We start from the raw sequence: 26,353 nt of genomic DNA, 5'->3' as shown, positions 1-26,353 counted from the left end.
CAGCAGCTGTGAATGAATTTGTCACTCACACATCTTGGCTTCCTGAAACCCAGCCTCTGCAAGTGGCCCACCAAAGGGCTGCAAACCTGATTAATACCCATGGAGAAATTGGCCTTGGTGAACCGCTCTCATTTATAAGAACACAGTCACATAAAAATGCAGTGCACTTTGATTTTTTTAATTGCATACCCTTTTCCCTTTGGGAAAGTGTAATCATGAAGGAGAAGTGAAAATAGAGAAGTGTTAACAATTAATCTCTGCTCTGAGATGAAGTATTTTCTCTCTCTCTCTCTTTTTTTTTTTTTGAGTTGGAGTCTCACTCTGTCGTCCAGACTGGAGTACAGTGGCCGCTCCCGGCCACCGCAGCCTCGACCTGCTGGGCTCCGGCGATCCTTCCGCCTCAGCCTTCCAAGTAGCCGGAATTACAGGCATACGCTACCACGCCTGGCTGATTTTTTGATTTATTGTAGAGATGAAGTCTTGCTGCCCAGGCGGGTCTCGAACCCGCGGGATCAGACAACCCACTCACCTCAGTCTCCCAAAGGCGCGGGATTACAGGCTGAACCACTGAGCCCAGCTGAGATGAAGTAATTTTCAAAGAGAACCCAAGCTGGGGAACTGCTGATGTGATCAAGGCTCACGCCTCTCTGACCACTCGAATCTTTTTTGTTCTGAGACAGTTCTGAGGTTTGAGTGTAGTCCCACAACCTCAAGGTGTGGGCACTGTGGGAGAGGCTGGGGCAAATGCCTGGGCATGTCCTTGACTGTATTAAATGAGAGGATTCATTTTCTAATTGGTCACTCTTCGTTGGAAAGGAGACCGAGAGCCATTTCACTTCTGATGATTTATTTCACTGTATTCTTTTTTTTTTTTTGAGTTGGAGTCTCACTCTGTCACCCAGACTGGAGTGCAGTGGCCGCTCCCGGCCACCGCAGCCTCGACCTGCTGGGCTCCAGCGATCCTTCCGCCTCAGCCTTCCGAGTAGCTGGAACTACAGGCGCGCGCTACCACACCCGGCTCATTTTGATTTATTGTATAGATGAGGTCTCGCCAAATTGCCCGGGCGGGTCGTGAACGCCTCCCAAAGGCGCGGGATTACAGGCTGAACCACTGAGCCCAGCTGAGATGAAGTAATTTTCAAAGAGAACCCAAGCTGGGGAACTGCTGATGTGATCAAGGCTCACGCCTCTCTGACCACTCGAATCTTTTTTGTTCTGAGACAGTTCTGAGGTTTGAGTGTAGTCCCACAACCTCAAGGTGTGGGCACTGTGGGAGAGGCTGGGGCAAATGCCTGGGCATGTCCTTGACTGTATTAAATGAGAGGATTCATTTTCTAATTGGTCACTCTTCGTTGGAAAGGAGACCGAGAGCCATTTCACTTCTGATGATTTATTTCACTGTATTCTTTTTTTTTTTTTGAGTTGGAGTCTCACTCTGTCACCCAGACTGGAGTGCAGTGGCCGCTCCCGGCCACCGCAGCCTCGACCTGCTGGGCTCCAGCGATCCTTCCGCCTCAGCCTTCCGAGTAGCTGGAACTACAGGCGCGCGCTACCACACCCGGCTCATTTTGATTTATTGTATAGATGAGGTCTCGCCAAATTGCCCGGGCGGGTCGTGAACGCCTCCCAAAGGCGCGGGATTACAGGCTGAACCACTGAGCCCAGCTGAGATGAAGTAATTTTCAAAGAGAACCCAAGCTGGGGAACTGCTGATGTGATCAAGGCTCACGCCTCTCTGACCACTCGAATCTTTTTTGTTCTGAGACAGTTCTGAGGTTTGAGTGTAGTCCCACAACCTCAAGGTGTGGGCACTGTGGGAGAGGCTGGGGCAAATGCCTGGGCATGTCCTTGACTGTATTAAATGAGAGGATTCATTTTCTAATTGGTCACTCTTCGTTGGAAAGGAGACCGAGAGCCATTTCACTTCTGATGATTTATTTCACTGTATTCTTTTTTTTTTTTTGAGTTGGAGTCTCACTCTGTCACCCAGACTGGAGTGCAGTGGCCGCTCCCGGCCACCGCAGCCTCGACCTGCTGGGCTCCAGCGATCCTTCCGCCTCAGCCTTCCGAGTAGCTGGAACTACAGGCGCGCGCTACCACACCCGGCTCATTTTGATTTATTGTATAGATGAGGTCTCGCCAAATTGCCCGGGCGGGTCGTGAACGCCTCCCAAAGGCGCAGGATTACAGGCTGAGCCACTGAGCCCGGCTCCACTGTATTCTTTAAACAGTTGTTGAGTGTCTGTGGCTTGCCCTGTGCTAGGCACTGAGGAACCACAGATGAATATAACATGATTCCTCCAGGATCTGACCAGTGGGGGAGATAGACAAAAGGATAAATAGAGGCAACACAGTGTGGCAGGTGTTTCAGTAGAGGAGAAGCAGGACTGGAACAAAAAAAGAAATTAATTCTTCTCCAAAGAAAGTGAAGGCCTTACAGAGGAGAGGGAGTTTGATCTGGATCCAGGGTGAGTAGGAGTTTTCCAGGAAGAACAGGACATTTTAGATATAGAAAACCATATAGAAACACTAAAAAACCTGTGACAACTTGATTCATTGGCACCCTTGGATGTAGAGGGTATGTGGACAGCTGGCTAGAAATGACGTAGAAGTGGTGACCAAGAGCCTTGGTTTGACCAGGGAGCCCCTGTGCGAGGAAAGCCATTGAGGGGGTTTCAGCGGGTTGGGGAAAGGAATGTGGTGAGGTGACGTGGAACTTTTAGTACTCTGTGGAACATGGGCTGGAGGAGGAAACACTGGAGGCAGTTAGAAGAATGTAGTCATCCATGGGATGGATATGGCGCCTGCACCTGGATGAAAAAGATAATCAGAAGGGAAATATGAGAAATAGTGGGAAGAGATCAGTCAAGGATTACCCAGGTTTCCGGTTTAGACAAGTGGAAGGTTGGGGATTCTACCTCACTTGGAGAAAATGGGAGGCAGAGACAATTTTCCAGGCAGGAGATGAAGCTGAGTTTGGGGACCCTCTGGGGGACCCAGGCAGCTTCATGATAGTGAGGCTTGGCAGTGAATGTGAAGATGGGCTGCATTTTAGGGATTTAGGAGTCAGAATGAAGAAAACTGCTAATCAACCCCTGGCAGCTGAACCTCTGAAATTTGCTCCAAATTGAGCCTTCTGAAGTGCTAGGGAAACTCATAGGGACTGAGATTTTATCCATGTGGACATGGCTGCTGCTTTATTGTAATTTACCTCCAGCAACAACAATGACAGTAACCATAACTGACACATAGAGCTTACTATGTGCCTCTATAGGCATTTTTCTAAACTTTTGGCATATATTAAATCAGTCAACATATCCTCAAAACAGTCCTTTGAGACAGGTACTATTATTCCCACTCTGAAACACAGAGGTACATTGTTTTGCCCAAGGAGATACGGACAATAAGTAGCGGACCTGGGTTTGCCATAAAGCTGCAGTTCCAGGGATAACTCTGCCTGTGTGTGCTTAAGATTTTAAGTACTACGAGGAAGCTGCTGATGAATTCCGGGACCAGGAGGGCACCCTGCTGCCTCTCTGGAAGTTCCAAAACGACAAAGCCAAGCGCCTGGCCGTCACCGCCCTCTGCTGGTGAGTATCGGCATTGCAGCAAACCCAGAGCCCCCTTCCTGCCCTCTACATACCAAGGCCCCGGTAGCCCCTTCTACTGCTCTTACCTTAAGTATGACAGTATAGGGGGAAAAATGGGAATGGGGTTCTTATGGGCTACAGGGTCACCTTCAGATCTCCCAGTTGGTGAGGGCCTAAGCTGGAGAGTAGACGTCTGCAGTATAGTTAGGCACCGATGTCCATGGGAAAGCCCTTGTCCTTGGGAGGGCTATGTTCGTGTCCTGTACCAATGGGTTCATATTTCTTTTGCAGGAATCCAAAGTACAGAGATCTGTTTGCAGTGGGACATGGCTCATGTAAGTGATCTAGCTATTTATTCATGCAAACAGCAAGCACTAAGTACCTACTTTTGCAGAGGTCTTTGACAGGTGTATGAAATACAAAGATGACTAAGACTAGGACAGAATCATTGTCCTCAGGGGGGTTCCTAGCCTTATGTGGAAGACACACAATCATACTGGTAAATAGAGTAGGGTGAAGGAATATGCCAAGCTGAATATGCCAGCTGAGCCTTGAAGGCGTTATTTTGGTGAAGAAAGAGGGAAGAACCCTTCTGGCAGAGGGACACTCATATGCAAAGGTCTGGAGGCATGAAAAATATGACAGGAAATGAAGCCATCAAGGGGGCCAGCGTCAGCCATCAAAGCCATTCCAAGAAGACTGCACCTTCTCCTGAGGGGAAACCACTGAAGGAATTCAAGAAGAACAGGGACACGACAACCCGTGCAGGGAGAAATTACATGCATGCGACTGGAGGCTGGAAAGCCAGTTAGGAGTCTGTTGCAGACATCCTAAGGAGAGACGGCAGGATCTTAACCACAACTGTAGAGTGGGATGGAGGGCCCCCTCCATGTCTCCTCATCAGGTTTTCCTGATCAGGTGAGTGGGGCTGGGGGACGGGAGCCAGTTCTTGAAGTGCATTCATCCTCTGGCCCCTGAGCCGTGGGAGACCGCTCTTGTCCAGAGCGTTCCGCCCTTGCCAGTTACCCACCCGAGGAAGGGAAGCAGCTTCCCTGTTGGGCAGTTTTCTTGCCCTTGCTGTTACTTGGTCCCAGCAGAGGCCCCAGCCGCTGTGCTGGCCTGGATATTCCCAACAGGATAAGGCCCTCCCTACACTTCACACTAGTCACGGCTCCCCAAAGCTAACAGCTATCAGCTTCTGCAAACAGAAAAACCTTTCCGTTCTCCAAGCTGCTTCTGGCTGGCAGGCACACAAGCCCTTGGTCTCTGCCCCTCAGGCGGCCTGTCCGCCCATTCTTTGACCAGGGTGGGGACCAGGGAGGGTGAGGAGGAGGTGCTGTTTGTCATTCCTCTCAGGGAGGAGACCTTGGAGCTGCTCCCAGTCTTGTGGTCTGGGCTGCCTTTGAGGATGCCCTAAATGCCTGCTTTGTGTTCCCACTCCTGAGGGTGGGTTGCTGCCAAACGGGAAGCACCCTCCCCCTCTGGCAGGGAACTAGCACATTCCTCCCCCTCTGCTGCAGCTACTGGGCCTGGAACAGGGCCTGGGGGTTGGGCAGGCCCTCCCAGGAGTGGGTGTGGACCCCCTGTGAGGCTGCTCTCAGTCAGGCTCTCTGCCGAGGACTGAGGTAGAGGTGGGGGTGGGGTTTCCCAGAAGGTGGGAAGAGAAGCTGCTTGGGTTCTAGCCTCATCCTCCTCTCACCCAGGGTCGTCAGAAGCAGGGTCATCTGGTCAGGGTCATGTGAAGCTGTCTGTGGGGATGGGGGACAGCCTTACAAGCAGTAGAGAAGAGTAACTTACCTCCCACAAACAGATGACCTCAAGCCTGAAAGACCCAGCAGCCTCCTGTGGGCAGGCATCTACCCATAAATGGTCTCTTTGTCCACATGCCTGAGTGGGGCCCATCATCAGCAACAGACATTCTTCTGGAGGGTCACTGCCCAGTGGTGGACCTGGGGCCAGAAGCCTCTGTGAGCTTTGGTTTCCTCACTAGTGACATGGAGAACCTGACCACTTGCCAGGCCTCTATCCCAGGGCTGTTGTGAGGCACACTTGAGAGAAAAGACATAAACATGCCTTGGAGCTGTGAGAACCACCTACACACAGCACAATCACTGCGGACTTGCCTGTCATTCTTTCCACTAGCTTTCATGCAGTACCCTCAGTACCCTTGGAGAGCCTGAGCAGGGAAAGGGGGCTGTGGGGACAAAGGAGAATCTCTCTTATGGAGCAGGGTCCATGCAGTGGCATTTGCTGTTGCTATCACTGGCTCAGGAGTGTTGGCCAACTTGCAATAGATGAGCATCTACTTCCAGAGAACCTCAGAACCACCTGCAAAGGCCTGAACAGAGCCAGGCTGCACTGGGACTCAGAAAGGCCCCTGCGTCCACTCCTGGGGTTGCCCCTGGGAGCCCCATGCTCATGAATGCCCAGGAAGAAAGAGGACACACAGCCAAGGCAGGCCGAGGGGTGCCCTCGTTGCTGGATGGGGTCTTTGTGAGCAGTTGGTTCCACCAGCAACCATTACTCTGTCTTTGGGAGCTCCCAGATACCAAACTCCCATAATTAGATTTGCCTCATGAGAACAAACATTGGGGTGAGAATTTGGTTTGTTGACCCTGGTGAGCACAGTACAGACTTTATAAACCTCCTTTTGTCTGGAATTCCCAGATGTTTATTCTGTGATTCAACCAAATAAAATTTTGGCAGGAGTAGGTATGTACCCTGGGAAGGCCTGGGGCTAATCCCTGATTTTGGGGACATGTCACGATGGTTGGAGCCAAGTCAGAAGCAAGTGAGTGGGGAAAGGGGAGCATAGGCACTTGCTTGCAGCGGCACAGAAGCATTTCCATGTGCCTCCCCGCTCTGGCTACTGGGTATCAGGTGGTGGGCATGTCAGGCTACTTAAAGAGCAGAGATTGGCTGGGCTTGGTGGCTCAGCCTGTAATCCGGCGCCTTTGGGAGGCTGAGGTGAGTGGATTGCCTGAGCCCGCGGGTTCGAGACCTGCCTGGGCTGGCGAGACCTCATCTCTACAATAAATCAAAATATTAGCCAGGCGTGGTAGCGTGTGCCTGTAGTTCCAGTTACTTGGAAGGCTGAGGCGGAAGGATCGCCGGAGCCCAGCAGGTTGAAGCTGTGGTGGCCGGGAGTGGCCACTGTACTCCAGTCTGGGCGACAGTGAGATTCCAACTCAAAAAAAAAGCAGAGATTGGAGTACCACCTCACCCCCAGGGCCAAGTCCACATTCCCAGCAGAGAGGAGGAAAGGGTTACCGGCCTGTGAAAGCAGGTTAGGGAAGGTTGGAAGGTAAAGGGAGCCAGTCCACCGGGAGATGGCCTTGGGACTGCTGGGATGCAATTATGCCAGCCTGCTGTACTGAAGGGGTCATCTCTAGCCTATTAGCCAGTTCATAGCAGGAAAATAGGGGCTCCTCATGGTCTTCCAGGCATGAGTACTGGATGCTCTGTGTGGGCCTGAGGCCATCACACAGGAGATGAGGCAGGAAGCTACCCAGAGTGCCACATAACAGGAGGGCAGGAGAGCTGGCTGTCCCTCACCCCAGCCTCCCTCCAGGGACAGTGCTCTCAAAAGGGGCCAACGTTAGGCTCTGAGTCAAAGCACTAAACCCATTCCCACGCTGTCCCCCCATGTCCTGACCTGTCCCTGAGCCCTACCAGGCCAGAGACACACTCATAGGGATTTAAATCTTTCCTGATCATGTATTTGTCAGCTTCACTAATTAAGCAGTGTTAATTTCATTTACGGAAAATGGAAATTCATCCACCTCATTTCTCCCCGTTCATCCTCCACACACAAAATCCATCATTCCTCGGCTGCAGGCTGTGTAAAATTTACAGGACTAATTATGTTGTCAGGTCTCTTTGTAAATACAGTCCACAAAGGCCACTGTGCTTGCTGGGTTGTAGTGCAAGGGCATTCCTGTTGTTAGTTTAATTACTGGTTAGTTATTTAGGTTCTCAAATGTTTGCCTCATTTTCCCTAAATCAAATTAAATGTCCCGCTTGATGTATTCTGTCTCCAAGGCCTTGCTCTTATTTCCACACTGTTTAAATATGACTTCTAATCGAATGAGAGTGCCTGGGAAAACCCAGCTGCCTAGGAGGCTGCGCCCAACTTGGCACCATGGCTTCTGGGCCATGACTGAAATATGGAACCCTCTAGCAACTGATGCTCTTCTTTGGGACAGTTTCCAAAGACAGGACTGGTCCCCTGTCTTTGGAAACTGTGAAAATCCTAACACAAGGGGCATTTCTGTTCCTGAAGTCCAAGGTGGCAACACTAGGGTATGGGCAACTGAGGAAGGGCTTCATTATTGTCATCTGAAGAGCTAAGAATCATTGCATGACTTCTGGAGGGACTGCTTTAAAACCATCCCAGAAAAAAGTGCCATCTATGGGAACCTCTCTCTGATTCCTAAAGGTAGAGTTCGGGTCAACTTTTCCAAATATACTAGCTTCCTGTTGCTGCTATAACAAATTACCACAAATATAGAGGCTTAAAATAACTTGCATTTATTATCTTACAGTTCTGGAGGTCAGAAATCCAAAACAGGTTTCACTGAGCCAAAATCAGGTGTCAGCAGGCTGCATTTCTTCTGGAGGCTCTAGGGGAGCATCCTTCTCCTTGCTTGCCAGTTTCCAGAGGCTGCTCACATTCCATGGCTTGTGGCCCCCTTCCAGCCAGCAATTGCATCATTCTGACATCTGCTTCTGTGGGCACACCTCCTTTGCTGAGTCTCCTGCCTCCCTCTTTCCCTTATAAGAACCCTTGTGGTTACATTGAGTCCATCCAGTTAATCCAGGATAATCTCCCCTTCTCAAGGTCTTTAACTTAATCACATCTGCAAAATCCGCTTTGCCATGCAAAGTGACATGTTTACAGGTTCAGGGGATTAGGATGTGGACGTCTTTGCAAGGTGGGTGGGGTGGGGGATTATTCTGCCTACCACGCGCCCCCTTCAAGTGCCTCTTGCATGACTTAATAAGGGAGTTGTTAAACAGCTGCTGTCTTGGAGCCAGTCCTGGGCTGGACTCATTTAGGATACCACAGTAAAAGAAGAAGCCTGATGCCAGTGGCTGGCTTGGTATCCTTGTGTCTGCAGCTTGGCATCTACTTCCTCCTGACCACTGACTTGGCTTTAGCCTGATGCCCCTACGTGCCCTCTGCTCGCCTGAATCTTGAGTAGGAGCACAGGGTTCTCCAGAAAGCCAGAAGTGATCCCCCTATGATCCAGAGGTGTTACCTGCTGGGCAGGGTTAGAAGCCCCCACCAATGGTTGTCAAGAAGACATTAATCCGTGTTCCTCACTTGGCACTGTTCTATGAAGGTCCTAACAGTGGAGGCAGAAGGCAGTCAGATCTTTGGTCTGAGGGTTTCCTGTATCCTCCTTTCCTGGTTTCACCAGTCATGAACACTCTGTGAATACTCACAGGGGCAGGGGGTGCTCGGAGTTTGTCTGCAGAAAGTGGGTCATCACTGCTGTCCCTCAAGGGCCAGACCCTGTGCCACAGTAAGAGCAAATGTGAGGATCATGCCCACCTTTGTCTCTTGGTACAACAAGGAGAGCATCTTCGTCCTTGGACTGAGCATCAGTCACCAACCTACCCACCCATTCATCTACTTTTTGTTCACCCATTCACCTGCCTGCCCACTACTCACCCTTGGTCAGTCTTGACCAGCATCAAGGACTGGTTGCACTCAAGAGCATTAGTGGCTTACCCATGGCCTGGCAGTTAGTACATTGATTACTCACTCAAGCACAGGGTTTGGCTCTCTCATCAGACTAGGGGCTGCTGAGGGCAAGCCCACGTCTTGAGTAGAAGGTGTCTGCTCCTGCAGGAGCCAGGCCCAGGGGAGGTCCAGATCAGATGCTCAGGGTTTGCTTAATGAACAAAAGGAGCTAAAATGACTATCAAACTACCCAGTCCAGACCCTTCATGATCTGGGTTGGAAAGACACTCCCCTCAGCCAGCTGCAGATCTCTCCCTTGAAAAGTCAACTCTCCAGACTCATCCTAGAGCCCCACAGAGTGAGGTACTGCTGGTTCCTCCCCACCTACATCAAGGTCAGCTCCTTTCTAACTTTGAGATGCAGCCAGGCAAAGGGTCACCCAGCTTTGGCTCCAGGGGATCTGGAGGCCCCAAGCTCCTCCTCTTTATGGGAGGCTCACTTTTCCCAGAACAGAAGCATTTTTTGAACCACTACGTGCCCTCTCCATGGCTCAGGCTGATCCCTGGCACCTTCCACCCAAGGGACAGCCCCCTCCTGGCATGTGTGACCTCCTTTGCAAGTGATCAGGGGAGAAGTTCCTGACAGGAGTCTCAGAGCTGGTGAGGATTAGACCCAGTGAGGGAAGGTGGGCTCCCCCATAGAAAGCTACTCTGGCAGGCATGCTAGCTTGCCTCTGCTTCTAAAGCCAGTCTGGCTCTTGGCAGCTCCTTGCTCAGGGCACAAATTAGTGTTTGCAGAGTGCCTTGGGTGGGGATACCTGGGAAGACCTGGTAGTAGCTGAGCTCATGCCATGAGCCCACAAAACTGGGCCAAGATTGTCCCTGAGCTCAGCCCAGCCACGTACTCTCTTGAGTAAGAGACAACCTTAGAAATAAGACAGAGAGAATAACTCAACAAAACTAGTCTAGTTGGGGCCACCTCCTTGCCTCTCCCACCCATGGCCTCCACACCTCAGGACTGATCACTTTGTCAGAAAGCCCCAGACCCTGTAGTTGCCAGGGACAAAGAGGTAGCCAGGGAGCAGGGAGGGTGGCGAGGAGCCACATATTGACCCAAAGGTTGCCTTAGCATAGGTCCCTCAAGACAGATGGCTGAGGTAGCCTTCCACCTCTCCAGCTCTGGCTCTTCTGAGCTTGGTGAAGAGGCTAAGACAACTGGGCTGGTGCAGAAGAGCTGGGCTTGAATGCTGGAACTGTATTCTGCTCAACGACTGCATATCAAGATGGGCACCAACTGTGCAGAAATTGAAAGAAAGAATGAGCTGGGCTCGGTGGCTCAGCCTGTAATCCCTTGCTTTGGGAGGCTGAGGTGAGTGGATTGCCTGAGTTCGTGGGTTTGAGACCCGCCTGGGCAACTTGGCGAGACCTCATCTCTACAATAAATAAAAAATTAGCTGGGCGTGGTAGCGCACGCTTGTAGTTCCAGCTACTTGGAAGGCTGAGGTGGAAGAATTATCTGAGTCTAGCAGGTCAAGGCTGCGGTGACCGGAAGCGGGCACTTCACTCCAGTCTGGGCGACAGAGTGAGACTCCAACTCAAAAAAAAAAAAAAAAAAAGAAAGAAAGAAAGAATGAGAGACAGTCCCTTGACATGGGGTAGGTAGAGAGGAGGACCTCTGCTGAGTGGTCCACAAAAGCTGTGTCCAGGCAGGCTGAGTGGGGCTATAGAAGCTTGACTGGCTTGTCTGGGACCTCTGGATTTGGGGAGTATGCCTGGAGCGAAGACTCAGGCTGCAACTGGGACTGTGGGGCCAGAGGGTACCAAGAAATGCTCATAGGTGGCTAGTTTGAGACTCATAATAGGCAATTCCAGGTTGGTTCAAGCTTACCCATCCTTGGCTGGGGGAGAGACACATGAACATTATCATCCAGGCCTCTACGGGACAGCAGCCTGCCAGGGGGCTGGGCATCTGGACCCCCTCTGAGGATACCGCTCCTTTCCAAGCTCACATACATTCTTCACTTAGAAACTCTTTGAGCCTTTGTCCCCCTTTCCTGTGCCTCAGGGAGAATAAGTCTGGTCACCTTTGCTGGTTGTTAGGTCCTTCCACTGGGAAGAGTTAGGCCAAATCTCACAATTCCACTGACAGAGAATAGGAATCCCATGCTGACAGAGGCAGAGGAGGGCAGGGCTTGCCATCTGGTGGGGTGGGGTAACGGGGCTTCCCCAACAGGACAATTGGGTCCTCCAACTGCAACTGCCCCTCTTCCCCGGGTAGATGACTTCATGAAGCAGAGCCGAGGCATGCTGCTTCTCTACAGCATGAAGAACCCCAGCTTCCCTGAATACATCTTCAGCAGTGAGAGCGGCATTATGTGTCTCGACATACATGTGGACCACCCCTATCTGGTGGTGGTGGGCCACTACGACGGCAACGTGGCCATCTACAACCTCAAGAAGCCCCACTCCCAGCCCTCCTTCCGCAGCTCAGCCAAGTCTGGCAAGCACACGGACCCAGTATGGCAGGTCAGCCTCAAACCAAGAGGGGAAGAGTAGGAATGGGAGCTGGATGTGGGTCTGGAAAGCAGAGGAACCTTGGGGAGGAGGGGGTCACTGGCAAGGGTATGGGGATGGCAGGTACTAGCAGGCCAGTGACCTGGGTGTGAGAAGAGGCAGAGAAGAACAGAAGATGAAAGTCAGGAGGTCAGAGGGTCCCAGTAAGAACTGGGGTCTACTGCTCCAGAGCTCCCATTAGAAGGGCCCCATCTGTCTGCCAAAGATTTCTTAGATGTGGTGATCAGTAACTTGGAGACCATAGCTGGAAGCCTCAGGGGCTTTCCAGGCTCCAGCTCAGTACAGATGATCCTTGAGCAACAAGGGGGTTAGGAGTACTGACCCCTGCACAGTCAAAAATCTGTGTAAACTTCTTGTTCCCTATAGACTTAACTACTAATAGCCTACTGTTGACCAGAAGCCTTGCTGATAACATAAACTTGATTAGCACATATTTTGTATATGTATTATATACTGCATTCTTATAATAAAGTAGACTAGAGAAAAGAAAGTGTTATTAAGAAAATCATAAAAATAAAAAATATATAGTATATATATATTTTTTGAATCGGGCTCTTACTCTGTTCCCCAGGCTGAAGTGTTAGTGACATGATCACAGCTCTCCATAGCTTCTACCTCCTGGGCTTAGGCGATGCTTCCACTTCAGCCTCCCATGTAACCCAGCTAAATTTTTTATTTTTTGTAGAGACGTAGTCTTTCTATGTTGTCCAGGCTGGTCTTGAACTCCTGAGCTCAAGCTATTTTCCCACCTTGGCCTCCCAAAGTGCAGGGATTGTAGGCATGAGCCACCATGCCTGACTGAGAAAATATACTTCTTATTCATTAAGTGGAAGTGGATCATCATAAAGGTCTTCATCCTCATCATCTTCACATTGAGTAGGTCTAGGAAGAGGAGAAGAAGGAGGAGGAGGGGCTGGTCTTGCCGTTTCGCAGGTGGCAGAGGCAGCAGAAAATTCATGTATAATTGGACCTGTGCAGTTCAAACCTGTGTGGTTCAAGGGTCAACTGTATGTTAAAGACCAGATTCGGCCAGGCACGGTGGCTCAAGCCTATAATCCCAGCACTTTAGGAGGCTGAGGCGAGAGGACTGCCTGAGCCCAGGGGTTCGAGACTAGCCTGGGCAACTTGGTGAGACCTTGTCTCTACAATATATCAAAAAATTAGCCAGGCATGGTAGCACACACCTATAGTTCTGGCTACCTGGAAGGTTGAGGTGGAAGTGTTGCATGAGCCCAGCAGGTCGATGCTGGGTGGCAGGGAGCCACAGAAACTTTCAAGCCCCTGGAAAGAAAAAAAGACCTGCCTTGTTCAGACTGAATCAGTACCAGCCCTACTCCTGTTTTCCCAGCTCAGATAGCCCAGGGCCAAGTGTGGAGCATCTCTGGTTGACCTGACCTCCTTCCTCAAGCTCAGGAGAGGGGCAGAACCCCAGGCCAACCATTGTGTTTCTACTGCTATGTTCTCTGAATCAAATAGCAAGCAGCAGGGAAAATGGGGCATTGAGAAGATACATTTTACCTTTCACTGGGCAGGTCTCAGGAAGATAGGAATTCACCTTGACAGGAGTGGCCTTCTGCTTTTCCACCATCATACCAGGAAAACAGGGCAGCTGCCTTTGCAAAACAGAAGACTCAGTTCTTGGCTAGAATCATGGCATGTGACCTGGGAGGGACCCGCCTGTCTCTCACTCACTTATTCACTTTCTGTTCCCTTCTTTTCTTCTTGTTTCCTCCTTCCCTTCTTCACTCATTCATTCATTCAACAGTTCCTCTTGGTTTGTCTCCTGGTTACTGAGGATACTTAATGGTCCTGATCTCTGGAGTCCCTAGTGGGGAGATAACCACAGCCACGGGCAAATCAGGGCAGGGCAGTGTGCTGAGTGCTGACAGAGAAGTGTGCCTGAGGGGGAAGTCACATTGTTCAGGTGGGATCAGGGGCAGGAGGGCCAGGCAGGTCTTTCTAGAGGAAGCAATGTCTGAGCTGAATTGTGAGGAGTGAGAAAGCGTTAGGTGAAGAAGGGTACAAAGGGAGTCACATGTGCAGTGACATGGGGCATCAAGCAGAGTGCCCTGTTGGGAAACAACACATCATTTGAAGCACTATGTGCTTATCTATCAAGAAGTTTGGACATTGTGGGGCAGTGGTTTTGAGGGAAGAGTTAATTCGGAAGTCCTGTATATTTAAAAAGATGAAGGCCAGGCTTGGTGGCTCACACCTGTAATCCCAACACTTCAGGAGGCCAAGGTGGGAGGGTTGCATGAGCCCAGGCATTCCAGACCAGCATGGACAACGTAGCTAGAACTCATCTCTACAAAAATTAAAAAAAAAAAAAAGCCAGGCATGTTGGAAGTTCCAGCTACTCAGGAGGCTGGGGTGGAAGGATCACCTGAGCCCAGGAGGTCAAGGCTGCAGTGAGCTGTGATGGTGGCACTGCATTCCAGCTTGGTGACAGAGTGAGACCCTTGACTCAAAAAAAAAAAAAAAAAGGAGAGAGTGGAGCTGCTCAGATATGGTCCTGCTTGTTTAAAGGTCCCTTATATCACTACTCCTGTCCCCTGAGCATAGTTTGAAAATCGCTGCCCAATCATCAGAGGGCTTTGGGCAGAGGAGTAATGGAGGTACGTTTGTGCCTTAGAAATATCCTCTGGCTATAGTATGAGCAGTTTTGAAGCCTGAGCAAGGGCAGGGGCAGTGGAGACTGAAATGAGAAGATAGGGTTGAGAGCTGGTGGGCGGTGAAAGCACTAGAAGACGCCGGGCTCGGTGGCTCAGCCTGTAATCCCGCCTTTGGGAGGCTGAGGTGAGTGGATTGCCTGAGCCCGCGGGTTCAAGACCCACCTGGGCAGGTGAGACCTCATCTCTACAATAAATCTAAAAATCAGCTGGGCGTGGTAGCGCATGCCTGTAATTCTGGCTACTCGGAAGGCTGAGGCGGGGCCGGGAGCAGCCACTGCACTCTAGTCTGGGTGACTGAGTGAGACTCCAACTCAAAAAAATAAAAAATAAAAAAATTAAATTAAATTAAAAAAAAAAACACAAGAAGGCAACAGTTGAGTGGATATGGGGAAAGAGAAGAGTCGATACTGCCTAGGCTTGAGATGCCCAGTAGGACATCCACAGAAGTGGGAAATGGCAGAAGAGCAACAGGTTTGGCCAGAAGTTAATATAAGAAGCCCAAGGGACACCCTGAGGGAGGTGTCCTCCAGGCAGTTGGCTATATGAGCCTGGAGCTTGAAGGAAAGCCAGGCTGCTGAATGAGATGTCAGAGATATGAGAGTCTAGGTCCTTCTTAAAGGGATTGTGTCAGAGGTTCCCTGTGTCCGTGTGTGTGTGTGTGTGTGTGTAAGAATGTATGAGCAGAGACTGGGGTTGAGTGGGTCTACCCAAATCAGTACAGAAAAGAAGAAATCAGTTAAGTAGTCTCCGTCTCCTCCCTACTGCCTGGTCCCTGGGCATTCATTTGCATTCATTTGTTCTCTTAATCCCACTTACGACCCTTCCTCTCCTGCTTTTTTCCTACCCTCCCACCTTCACCCCAGGAGCATGTGTGTAACACACACACACACACACACAGTCACTTACAAATACACACCACCCCCCATTGGGCACCAGGCTGCTAAGTGGGGTGTGAAATACAATTTCCATGCGTGCTGGTGTCTGCTCATTAAACACTTCCCTTTGCAGCTCCCTAGCGCCTCTTACAGCCTGGCCTTTGACACCCCCATTCCCTCCTCCCTTTAAAGGGACCACCTTCACACAGGAGGGGAGGTAGTCTCAATATTAGGGCTGGCTCTGACTTATGCCTCACAGGCTCTATGGTGTTCTCCGTCCAGTCCAGTGAAAGCACAAAAGAGCCAGTTGCCCAGACAGGCCGAGGCAGGACTCAGCCCTCCCTCCTGCAGCTCTGATCCTATCAGCCAGGCCTAGGGGTAGCTGGGGAGAGACAACCCCTTCTCTCCCCTCCACCCCCCAACAACCATGGTGACAGCTGTGGTTACAGGCAACAGGCAGCGGAGCTGGGTCCTTGGCCTCTCCCACTGGCCCTCTGCTTGTGACAGGGGGAGGAGGCAGGACAGTGACCCCAGCATGGGCGGTCTGGAGGGAGCCAGAATATGGAAAGCTCTGGGCACCCAGCCCCACCCCAGCTCTCTGGGACATGGCTTGGCCAGGCCTCCACATCTGGCAACAGAAACTTGAGCCTCAAGCGTGTCATCTTCATAAGACAACAGCTCTGTCTCCAAAACACTTTCCCATATGTTTGCTTCAAGCCCTGAGAAGCCGGGTGGGGCAGGATAATTAACCCTGATTTACAGATGGTGAAATGCAGCTCAAATCTGGGACTTGTGAGCAAGATTCTGAGAGCAGGAGTTAGTGGTGAAGTAAAAGTGAGAACAGAGGAGGCACTTCCTAGAGAAAGGCCAAACCTGGAAGAGGAGGGCAGGGGATGAGGGCCTGCTTTTTCCTCCCCACCCCACCCAGCAAGAATAAGGTGGCTACGAAAACTTGGCACCCCAATTCCTAAGATGATGGCAATAATGAAGACCCTAGCTAACGTTTATTGAACACTTACTATGTACAATGTGCTGCCCTAAGGGTTTCACAGATATCATTTATTCCTCTCAACAAGCCTATGCCATATGACTCCAGTTTTAGAAATGAGGAAAGTGGTTGATGAGCCCTGTTCGTTCCAGGTCATGTGTGTGTAAAGTTGAACCCAGAGCTACCACCTTCTCTCCACAATGAGTCTCTTAGAACCCAACCCAGGGAGGGAGTGGGTACCTCCACTGCCAAGCCAGTACACAGGGCAATACCCTGACTGGCACTATTGACCCGGGGTGGTCAGGGAGAGAGGGATGAGAGAGACAGAGAGGGGTGGAAGAAGGGAGGGAGGACCAGTCATGGGGTTCTGGGACATAGGCACTCAGAACTTGCCTCTGAGCTTCAGATAGGTGTTGGGGGAACAATGCTCAGCTCAGCCCTAACTCAACACCTAGCAGAGTTCCAGACTTCACTGTTTGCGATGTTTCAGGTCAAGTGGCAGAAGGATGACATGGACCAAAACCTTAACTTCTTCTCCGTGTCATCTGACGGCAGGATTGTGTCTTGGACGCTCGTGAAGGTGCCTGTTTTCCAGAAAGAGTCATGCAGGGGTACATAGGGAGGGGGGCTAAATGGCAAAGAGCACCCCCCCAAGCTCTGCTGATTCAGCCCAATCCATGTCCCATGTGCCCCACCCCCATATCCCTCTGTGACGACAGAGTGAGCTGGTTCACACAGACGTCATCAAGCTGAAGGTGGAAGGCAGCACCACAGAAGTTTCTGAGGGGTTGCAGCTACACACAGTGGGTAGGAGCCCCAGCCCACTCACCTCCAGGCCTGGCTAGGTCATGTAGGCCCAGTGAGGGCCTTTGTGAGCACTCTCTCCCCCACTTGTGTGGCGCCCAGACAGGAGGTAATGGGAAAGCCTGGCCCTGCCTGCTGAGCCCTTGTCTGTGTGCAACCTCCCCACCCCCCCCATTTATGTTTATGCAGGTCCCATCCCTGTTTGTCAACCCTGTTCCTGTGTATGTAGATCAGGTGCTGTCATGCAGATCCAGTCCCGTTTATGCAGATCAGGCCCCTGTTTACCCAGATCCCGTCCCTGTTTACTCAATTCCTACCCTGTTTATGCAGACTATATCCCTGTTTGCACAGACCATGTCCCTGTTTGCAGACCCTGTCCCTGTTTACCCTGACCCTGACCCTGTTTAACTCAATCCCCGCCTTGTTTACCCAGGCTCCCATTCCTGTCTGTGGAACCCCTGGCCGCTTGCAGAGTCCTAACTGCCTGGGACAAGCAGGCCAGAGGGCTGGTTTCTGTTTGCCTGGCCTGGTCCCAGCTCTTACAGGGGCCCAGCTTCAGTCTGTCCCGGGCTGAGTCCGCACTGACAAAGCCTGCATGAGGCCCCCCTCACCCCCCGCTGAGTAGGGGCGGTGCTGGTAGCCTCCCTCTCAGAACTGGGCTAAAGCTGCTCCCTCTTCTCCCAAGGCTGCGGCACCGCCTTTGACTTCCACAAAGAGATCGACTACATGTTCCTAGTGGGCACAGAGGAGGGAAAAATCTACAAGGTGAGGTAGTGCTGCCCCTGTGCCGGCTCCTTAGAGGGTCACTTAGACCTGAGTGCCCAGGGAGCTTAGAGTTGTCCACAGATTGTATTTTGACAGGTCTCTGTGCTCATCTGTTCTAGAAGGCCTTTTACGAGAAGAGAAAGCATTTTTTGACCTGCTTGGGTGGCAGGAAAGGGGATAGAGAATGTAGAGAGTGACTTTAACCCAGCCCAGCATCTTTTCCTCTGGGCCCTCCCTCCCTTCCTGGGAGTGGAGGTAGAGGGGGAGTGGGAATTGTGGGAGTTGGAACATTCTGGGAAACCTTCCTGGAGGAGATCTGAACTTGAGCTGAGTTTTGAAGGCCAGATTTATCTCTGAACATTGGGTACAACCCAGCCGGCAGGACAGAACTTCATGGCCAGTTTCTGCAAGGTCTCAGTGTTAGTAGGTGAACATCCTTGTGAACCTCCATCCATCCAGAAATAGCTCTGCTGCAAGCTTTTCTTAGGCTCAGAGACTCAGAATGTTAATTACAGGCAGCCTCTCGGGAGCCCCTGAGGCCCAGCCAGAGCTGGTCTGAATGCAAAAGAGGTCCCCACCCCCTCTCCACCCCTCCCACTGACAGCCCTGGAGAGGCTGGGAGAGGAGGAGAGTCAAGTCACACGGTCTCCTGGAGGGAGGGAGGGAGGGACATGCTGGTTGGGGCAAGAAACTGAATGGGAAATCTGGAGATCTGAGTCTGCTTCTGACTCTGCACCTGCTCTTACCTGGACAAGGTGGGATGTTAATCACTGTTACAAGGATGATGTCTGGACTGTGGCCTGGAAGACAGCCAGGCCACACCTCACCCAGGGCCTGAGACCAGTTCTGCCCTGTCTCAGGAAGAGAAGGCCTTTTCTGCCTGGCCTGGAATCCCCTGGGTCAGGCCACTGGGCAGACTACAGCACTTTTCCCTCACCCGCCAGGAAGGCTCTCCCGTCCATCCTGAACCCCCAGCCCTGTAAGCCCTTCCTTTCTCTCTGGGTGTGCTGAGGATGGGTAGCTTGGCCCCAGCTCAGCTGTGACAGTGTTGTGGGATAAGACAGAAGAGGAGTCTCAGGGTCTGATCCTCCAGGGCCCCCAGGGAAGAGGTGGCTGCTGACCTTTCACTCCTGACTCCTGATTCCCTCCACCCACCAGTGCTCTAAATCCTACTCCAGCCAATTCCTTGACACCTATGACGCCCACAACATGGCAGTGGATGCTGTGTCCTGGAACCCATATCACACCAAGGTCTTCATGTCCTGCAGCTCCGACTGGACAGTGAAGATCTGGGACCACACCATCAAGTGAGGGGCTTGCCCCTGACCCTGCCCTGGGCACGGTGAGCCTGTGGCACTGTGAACCTTCTCTGTCATGGGCTTTCCACCACTGCAGGACCCCAATGTTCATCTATGACCTGAACTCAGCTGTCAGTGATGTGGCCTGGGCACCATACTCTTCTACTGTGTTTGCAGCAGTCACCACTGATGGGAAGGTATGTGCCCTCTTCTGACTTCTCTGAGGCCCTGCTAGAGATCAGGTGAGGTATCTCAGGATCTGTCTCCTGGAGAGCCCACCCCATGCCAGGTCAGGTAGAGAAAGGCAGGATGTAAGGACTGTGTATTCTCAAGGGCTGGGCCATCCACAGCCCAGTCAAAAGAGGGAACATCATCCCATGGGGCCTCAAGGAGGAAATGGGGTTGTTCACCTTGGCGAAAAAGCACTTGAGGGTGAGACGCCATGGAGCAGTTATGTCCTCCGCTTAATGGAGCGGGAGCTAGAGGGGGCAGTGGCCAACTCCATCTAAGGAAAAATTTATGAGCCAGAGTTGATCTGTGATTAAAGTATTATCTGAAAGGTAGCGAGGTCCCCATCCCGGAAGTGTGCAAGCTGATTCTGAAAAGGGACTTCAGGGGGTGGTCAGGAAGGGCTTCTTTGAAGAGGTGACATTCACACTGAGAGCCAAGTGGCAAGGAGGCAGCCATGTGGGATGGGGCAGGGGGAGCAGGTCTCAGGGAGGGAGCATCTTGCACAAATACCTTAAGGCTTAAGGACAGGAAGGCCCATGTGGCTGAGAGGTAGTAAGCAAAGGAGAGAGTGGGAGATGAGAGTGGGGAGGTGGGTTAGAGTGAGGAATCTGGATTGTATTTATAGTGGAGACTGTGGGAGGATTTAAATTTTTTAAAGGTAAGTCTGCTATTGCATGGCGGATCAATTGTAGAAGGCAAGAGTGGAAGCAGGGAGACCAGTTGGGAGACTGTCACAGTTGTTCACGCCAGAGGTGACAGTGGTTTGGACTTAGGGTGTGGTAAAAAGATAACCTCTAACATGTCAAGCACTGTCTGAGTACATATATTAGCTGGTACAAACCCTGGCTTGACCACTTGCTATCAAGTTAGTCCATCAATTTTTTTTCTTTTTTTGAGTTGGACTCTCACTCTTGTCACCCAGACTGGAGTGCAGTGGCCACTCCCTGCCACCGCAGCCTCGACCTGCTGGGCTTAGGTGATCCTTCCACCTCAGCTTTCCAAGTAGCTGGAATGACAGATGCACACCACCATGCCCAGCTAGTTTTTGTGATTTACCATAGAGATTTACCGTAAAGACCAAGTTGCCCAGGCTGGTCTTGAACCCCCAGTCTCAGGCAATCCTCTTGCCTCAACCTCCCAAAGTGCTAGATTACAGGCTGAGCCACCACGCCCAGCCAAGTTAGCCCATCTTATTAGCAAGTTATAACATGAGGATAATAAGAGAACCACTTTATAGAGTGCTTGTGAGGAGCATAATTAGATGATGCAACTATGTAGCATGCTTGCCCAGAGTCTAGTCTATAGTAAATGCTCAATAAATGGTAGCTGCTATTGTTAATTCTGCATAGACTTAACATTTCTCTTAAACTCTTATTCTCACTCCTTCAACCACAGGAAAAACATAAACAGACACAAAATTCCCTCTCCCAACTTTCCAGTTTCCATTAACTTTCTGCAGTGTCTCCCCAGAAGGTCCAGGGGTTGGTTCCTCTGAGTGGAGGATAAAGGCCTCATTACCTCTGAGTGTGCCAGTACCAACCTTTTCATAGGCCCATGTGTTTGACTTGGTCATCAACAAGTATGAGGCGATCTGCAAGCAACCCGTGGTGGCCAAGAAGAAAAACAAGATCACCCATGTGCAGTTCAATCCCATCCATCCCATCATCATTGTGGGTGATGACCGTGGACACATCACCTGCCTCAAGCTCTCACCCAACTTACGCAAGATGCCAAAGGTACTTTCAGGCTTTGGGAGTTTGGGCTGTCTCCAGGAGAGTGGGGATGAGAGAAGGGAGAGGAGCCGGCGATGACCCCCAGGATTCTACTTGGGAGACCCAGGGTAAGGGTAAGGATGGTGCCATCCTAGATGAAGTGCATAGGAGGAGGAGCAGGTTTGTGAGGAAACAGAGCACTTTGATGTACTGCCTCTGAGTTACCTTTGGGGCCCCTGGGTGGAGATATCCAGTAAGCAGGTGGGTCTGAAGCCTGGGGTGGCCCGTGTGAGAGCATCGTTGGCTTATCTGAAGTGGAGAATGCTGTGGGTGTGACAGGTTACCTAGGCAGGGGGCTTAGCCACTGTGTCATCAACTGGGCTTACACAGGGCTTCGGCTCCAATGGTCCCTGAGCTGGAGCTATGGGTCTACACAGAGAGGAAGGAAATGAGCCGTGAGGAGGGGAACTAGGTCAGGAGCTATGCAGTCCTTCTGAGTCCTGGTTCCTGTTTCTGGGGTCTCTAATGATCAGGAGACATTGCCTAGAGCCCAAATATAGGCCATGGAACCCAGAGCCATGACTTCAAAGCTAGACCTGAGTCCAGATTCAGACTTAAGAATTCAGACCTTCCAGCCAAAGCCTTAGAACGCAGAGCGCAATCCTAAGAGAGTGTGCTAAGAGTGGAAATGGCTCTTTGCTTTCTTCCAGGTTCTGGGCCAGGATCAGGGTTAGTTCAACTTGCCCTAATGACTATTGCAATCTAAGGCATTTACTATAGTTGAGGCAGGGGCAGGAGGCTGTCTCTTTTGACTACTGACTCCTCCCCACTGTGGTCCTACCAAGGCAGGGACCACTGCACCATCCCTCTGGTGCTCTGGTGCTGGCTTGGCCTATTCCCCACCATGGCCAGGAAGACAAGGGCTGGGGGTTTGGCTGGGCCTGTAATTGTAGCCAGCTGGGGGAGGGGGTGGACTTGGCTATAAATACTCGAAAGGCTGCTAAGCGCCTGCAGCTGTGGCCCAGAGGCTGCGGTGGGCTTTGGGGGGTGGGGGGAGAGTCAGGCGTGGTCTGAATCTCTTTGCTGAGCCCAGCTAGTTGGCCTCAAGGAGGAAGGAGGCAGCACAATTTGTGGAACAGATAAAATCTGTTCTTAATTACTGAGGAGAGCACCCCAGGTTTAAGCTGGCAGAGTTGGACAACCCTCTAGGAGGGATGATGGTCACTCTCTGGGTGAGGAGTGTAGCCATGACCCCGTTAGAGAGAGGTGGATTTGGGTGGGGACTTGCCCTGCTCACTCTGACCCAGTGAGGCAAGGATCTCTCACTGTTCCTTCTCCTCAGAGCAAAGGTCAGCATGTTATCTGGGAACCTACATCTCTGAGGACCATGGGTATCTGGGGCTCTGAGAACCTGAACAGGGGACAGCTGGGGACTGGTACCTGAATGGACTAGAGGTTCCTGTGAAATTGCCATGTGACCTATTAGCAGCCAAGTGATTCATGCAAAAGGAAATCCTCTGGGCATCCCTATTGCCCAGTGAACTGCAGATTCCGTGCTTTTTCCAAAAGAGCTTACCACAAAGGCCTGGACTTCCATGCTCAGGGAGTTTCCCAGGATTGGCATCAGAGCCTAACTTGTCAAGGACCAAGGACTGCTATCTTTCCCTAATGACTGCACAGCTAGGAATCTGAAGCTCAGAAAGGCAAAGGACTTGCCCAAAGTCTCACAGGGAGTTAATGACAGAGCTGGCACTGAAAACTGGGTCCTCTAACTCCCAGGGGATGGGGTGAGACCAAGAAGAGAACCCATGCTTAATTTGGGAAGAGGAGTGGGAAGAGAGAGAAAAAGAGTTCTTTGTCTTCTGCCTTGAGAGTGTAGAGGTCAGCTGGATAATGGCAAAGACACCGTGCTGCAGGGGGTGGGGAGACAGATTTGGGAGCAGGTGCAGGAGTCAAACCAGGAGGGAGTCTGAGCTCAGCATGGTGTCAGCGACTGGGATGGAGCCAAGAAGGGGCCTACTGGCCCTGTACTCTCCCCTAGCCTTACAGCCCAGGCCAGACCCAGGCTGGGCCCACAGCAGGCAAGGCTGGGGCAGGTGCCAATGAGCAGTGGGCACAGGTGGCTGAGAGGGTAGGGGCTCAGGAGCAGAGAGAAGGCAGGAAATGGCAGCTGCCCAACCTGCCTCAACAAAGCCCACACGCCACTGCCTGGACAATGGGGAAAATGGGACCAGTGCTGGTCTGCCAGGGAGTTCTCCGGGCCTGTAGGCAGCACACACCCCATTGTCCCAACTCCCTTTCTCTTGGGGCCCAATTTGCCAGTGGAAGCATGAGAGTGCTTTGCAGGTAGGGTGAGGGATCATAAACTAAGGACCAGCTCTTCTGAGGGACAGTCCTAGTCGATGACTTCTGGAGTGACATAGAAACCCCTCTGCCTTCATGGGGCTCCTGACATCCCCCAGGTATGTGTTGACACAACAGGCCTGGCCTCAAATGGCATCTCCCTCCCAACCTGACCTGAAGGCATTAGGTAAGAGTACTAGGTGAGGGCACCTGTGGCTTTGTTCACACCCCTTCCCTCCCTATAAGTCCTTCTTGATAGGACCGCAGGAAGGGTGGTCCCAATAGTCAGGTCCTTCACCTCCCCAGAGCTAGTTCTCCCTGGCCTGAGAGGCAGTTCCTCTGAGGGTCAGGAGATGAATGCCTTCTTCACCTCCTGTCAGCATCAAGAACCTATGTTCATCGGAAGTTCAGAACCAGAGCTGGATGCCTTCCTGCAGGCCCTCAGCCAGGCCCCTGTGCCACCTGAGTTGTAGAATGATCATGTAGGGGTGGGGGGAGGCAGGGATCCAGAATGTACTGGGCAGTGGAAGGGTGGAGCACAGCTGGGGCAAGCTGGGGTAGTGCTGTGACGCAGAGAGAGATGGCCCATTCTTTACCATATCTCCCCCCACCCACCCCCTGCATGTATACTTTTCGTCTCCCCAGGAAAAGAAGGGACAGGAGGTGCAGAAGGGTCCGGCTGTGGAGATTGCAAAATTGGACAAACTGCTGAACCTGGTGAGGGAAGTAAAAACCAAGACCTGAGGGCCTGCCCTCAGTCCCTGTCCAATTTCTTGAACCCAGAACTTGTAGTGCCTGACTCTAGTACCCAGTCCAACCTTAGCACCCAGCATGTGACCCCATCCCAATCAAGTCCCAGCATCTGCCCTTCTCATTTTGCTCCTTAAGGTCCCAGCATCTTACCCTGGGGCTTAGCCCTCAACAACCATTACCCTCTCTTATTTTGCACAAATAAACCTATGTCTAGAAACCCACTGCACTTTAATTTTGCTACCACAGGGGCCCCAGGAAAAGAAGAAAATCTCAGAGTAGAGCCATAGTTCCATTTATTATCCAGCAAACAGTGGGAGGACCAGGGGAGGGGCCCAGCCTGGACACCCTCCCATTATTGCCATGGGTTCCAGTTTGCTTTCCCAACCTAGAGGGCCTAGAGGTGCTTAGCCTAGGGACTGGGTAAGACCCAGCCCCTGGCCCTTGGAATGGAGCAGAGTCCAGATGGCCCTGGCCCTAGCACCAACTCATAAACCCCTACCCCAGGGCCATCTCCCTAGGGCCACTGAGCCCCTCCTGGAGCCAGGCTGGCTAGACTCTGGGCTGCTGGGTCCAGCTCCAAGCAGGCTGGACTCCGAGTTCTGGACCCCAGGCTGGCTGAACTCTGGGATCCTGATTCCAGGCTCTGGGTGGGGTGGACTCAGGTCTCAGGCTCCAGGCTAGGCCACAGGCCTTCAGGGCTGCAGCAGGTAGCTGCCTTCATGGCTAGGCTTCTGGGGCGGTGGTGCCTTTTCAGGACAGGGGCCAGGGCTGGAGTTGGGACTGGATTCGGAGAGAGAGTCAATGTCAGCAGAGCGAGAGTGGCAGGCCCAGCAGAGAATGACCCAGAGCAGCAGCAGCAGGAAGCCTACGAGACCGTTGCAGACAATGGCGATGAGGGCCCCCTGGGAGATGGCTGCCCCCATGACGGGTAGCACCCTCAGACCAGCACAGACAGCGGAGCTGCCTCAATGGCAAGGCCCATTCCGAGGCAGGACTCCGGTATGACCGGCCTTCCAAGGAGGCCGTTCTGTCCACACACTCAGTGATTCCTGGGCAGCGGTGATGTCTACCTGCAGTCCTGAGCCTGTGGGGGTACAGAACAAAGGAGAGGGTGGTGAGGAGGGAGGGGTGGGTGAGACCCAGGAGGAGAGGGGTAGGGAAGAGGACCCACATCTCTGGCCTCTCTGGCAGAGGACCTTGGGTCCCCGTAGACTCAAATACCCCACAGAGCCAACACCCCATCCCCAGGCCTGGCTCTGGGCACCTGAATGTGGGTGTAGCCAGAGTGAGGAAGCTGGAGAAGGCAGCCTTTATCTCACTCTCCTTAGAACCAGTGGGCATAGCCTGGTCCTGCCCACCAAGCTTCCAGCCCTCAAAAGCCCTCTGTTGGTGGTGGGCCCAGGAGGATGAGGATTGTGACTTGCTTTAGTGTGGCCTGGGCACCTCTTCTCTCTCAGGACTCCAGCCAACAGCCCAAGGGACCTCCAGAGGTGCCAGCTTGCACAGAGGGAACTTTGTGGAGGCCCTGGCGGGCATGTGTAGGCTCTGTGTACCTAGGTGTACCTCTGTGGGACTGGTCTGAGAGTCAGGTGTGTCCAGGCTGCCTTACTCTGTCTCTGTTCCCTTGCTGGATTGTGCCTGTGCCTCTGTACATCCACCTCTGCGTTTGTGTGTGACTGTCTTTCTATCTGTCTCTCTGTGTGTCCTCATCTCTGAGTGTGTGTGTGTCTCCTGTATGTCTCGTTTCTCTCCAGGCTGTCTCTTGGTGTATTTCTGCATCAGTCTCTGTGTGTCCCTCTGCCCCCATGGACGTGTCTCTCCCCATCCCCGTGGGGTCTGCCTTCAGTGTCTCTGTCTTTGTGTCTGTCTCTCTCTCTCTCTCCCCGGCCGTGTGTCTCTGGGTCTCTGGTGCTCGGCCCCCGTGCCCGTGGCGGGAGCCCCCCCTTACCTGAGCTGAGCCTGGTGCGCGCCCGCGGGAGGGTCCGGGGCAGCGGGATGCTCGGCGCCGACTGAGGCTCGGGAGCCGCGGGCGGGGGGCGGCGGACGGCAGGAGGCCG

General features: G+C 52.2%; 2 protein-coding genes across 2 annotated transcripts in view; one reads left to right on the top strand and one right to left on the bottom strand.

Annotated features, from left to right (window-relative positions):
- DNAI1 (dynein axonemal intermediate chain 1) overlaps window positions 1-24,518 on the top strand; it is a 68,277-nt gene extending 43,759 nt beyond the window's left edge. Inside the window, exons 11-20 of the mRNA XM_008070859.1 lie at window positions 3,473-3,590; window positions 3,882-3,925; window positions 11,557-11,804; window positions 16,881-16,970; window positions 17,110-17,197; window positions 17,880-17,959; window positions 19,118-19,266; window positions 19,355-19,454; window positions 21,039-21,224; window positions 24,189-24,518. Of these exons, the coding sequence (XP_008069050.1) occupies window positions 3,473-3,590; window positions 3,882-3,925; window positions 11,557-11,804; window positions 16,881-16,970; window positions 17,110-17,197; window positions 17,880-17,959; window positions 19,118-19,266; window positions 19,355-19,454; window positions 21,039-21,224; window positions 24,189-24,287 (1,202 nt within the window). The 3' untranslated portion in view covers window positions 24,288-24,518. The remainder of the gene's footprint in view (window positions 1-3,472; window positions 3,591-3,881; window positions 3,926-11,556; window positions 11,805-16,880; window positions 16,971-17,109; window positions 17,198-17,879; window positions 17,960-19,117; window positions 19,267-19,354; window positions 19,455-21,038; window positions 21,225-24,188) is intronic.
- Window positions 24,519-24,571: 53 nt separating this feature from the next.
- ENHO (energy homeostasis associated) lies at window positions 24,572-26,341 on the bottom strand. The gene is made up of 2 exons (XM_008070851.2): window positions 26,245-26,341; window positions 24,572-25,380 (listed from the first exon to the last, which is right to left on the bottom strand). The coding sequence occupies exon 2, from the start codon at window positions 25,217-25,219 to the stop codon at window positions 24,989-24,991; it is 231 nt and encodes a 76-aa protein (XP_008069042.1). The 5' UTR covers window positions 25,220-25,380; window positions 26,245-26,341; the 3' UTR covers window positions 24,572-24,988.
- Window positions 26,342-26,353: the final 12 nt, after the last annotated feature.

This window comes from Carlito syrichta, unplaced genomic scaffold, assembly GCF_000164805.1.
Source record: "Carlito syrichta isolate Samal-C Ts95f unplaced genomic scaffold, Tarsius_syrichta-2.0.1 Scaffold112228, whole genome shotgun sequence".
NCBI lineage: Eukaryota > Metazoa > Chordata > Mammalia > Primates > Tarsiidae > Carlito > Carlito syrichta.
The sequence above is the reverse complement of the archived record's forward strand: the minus strand, read 5'-3'. Positions and strand labels throughout refer to the sequence as shown.

Coding starts and splice junctions, on each gene's coding strand:
- ENHO (XM_008070851.2), bottom strand. CDS start 25,219: ATGGGGGCAGCCATCTCCCAGGGGGCCCTCATCGCCATTGTCTGCAAC.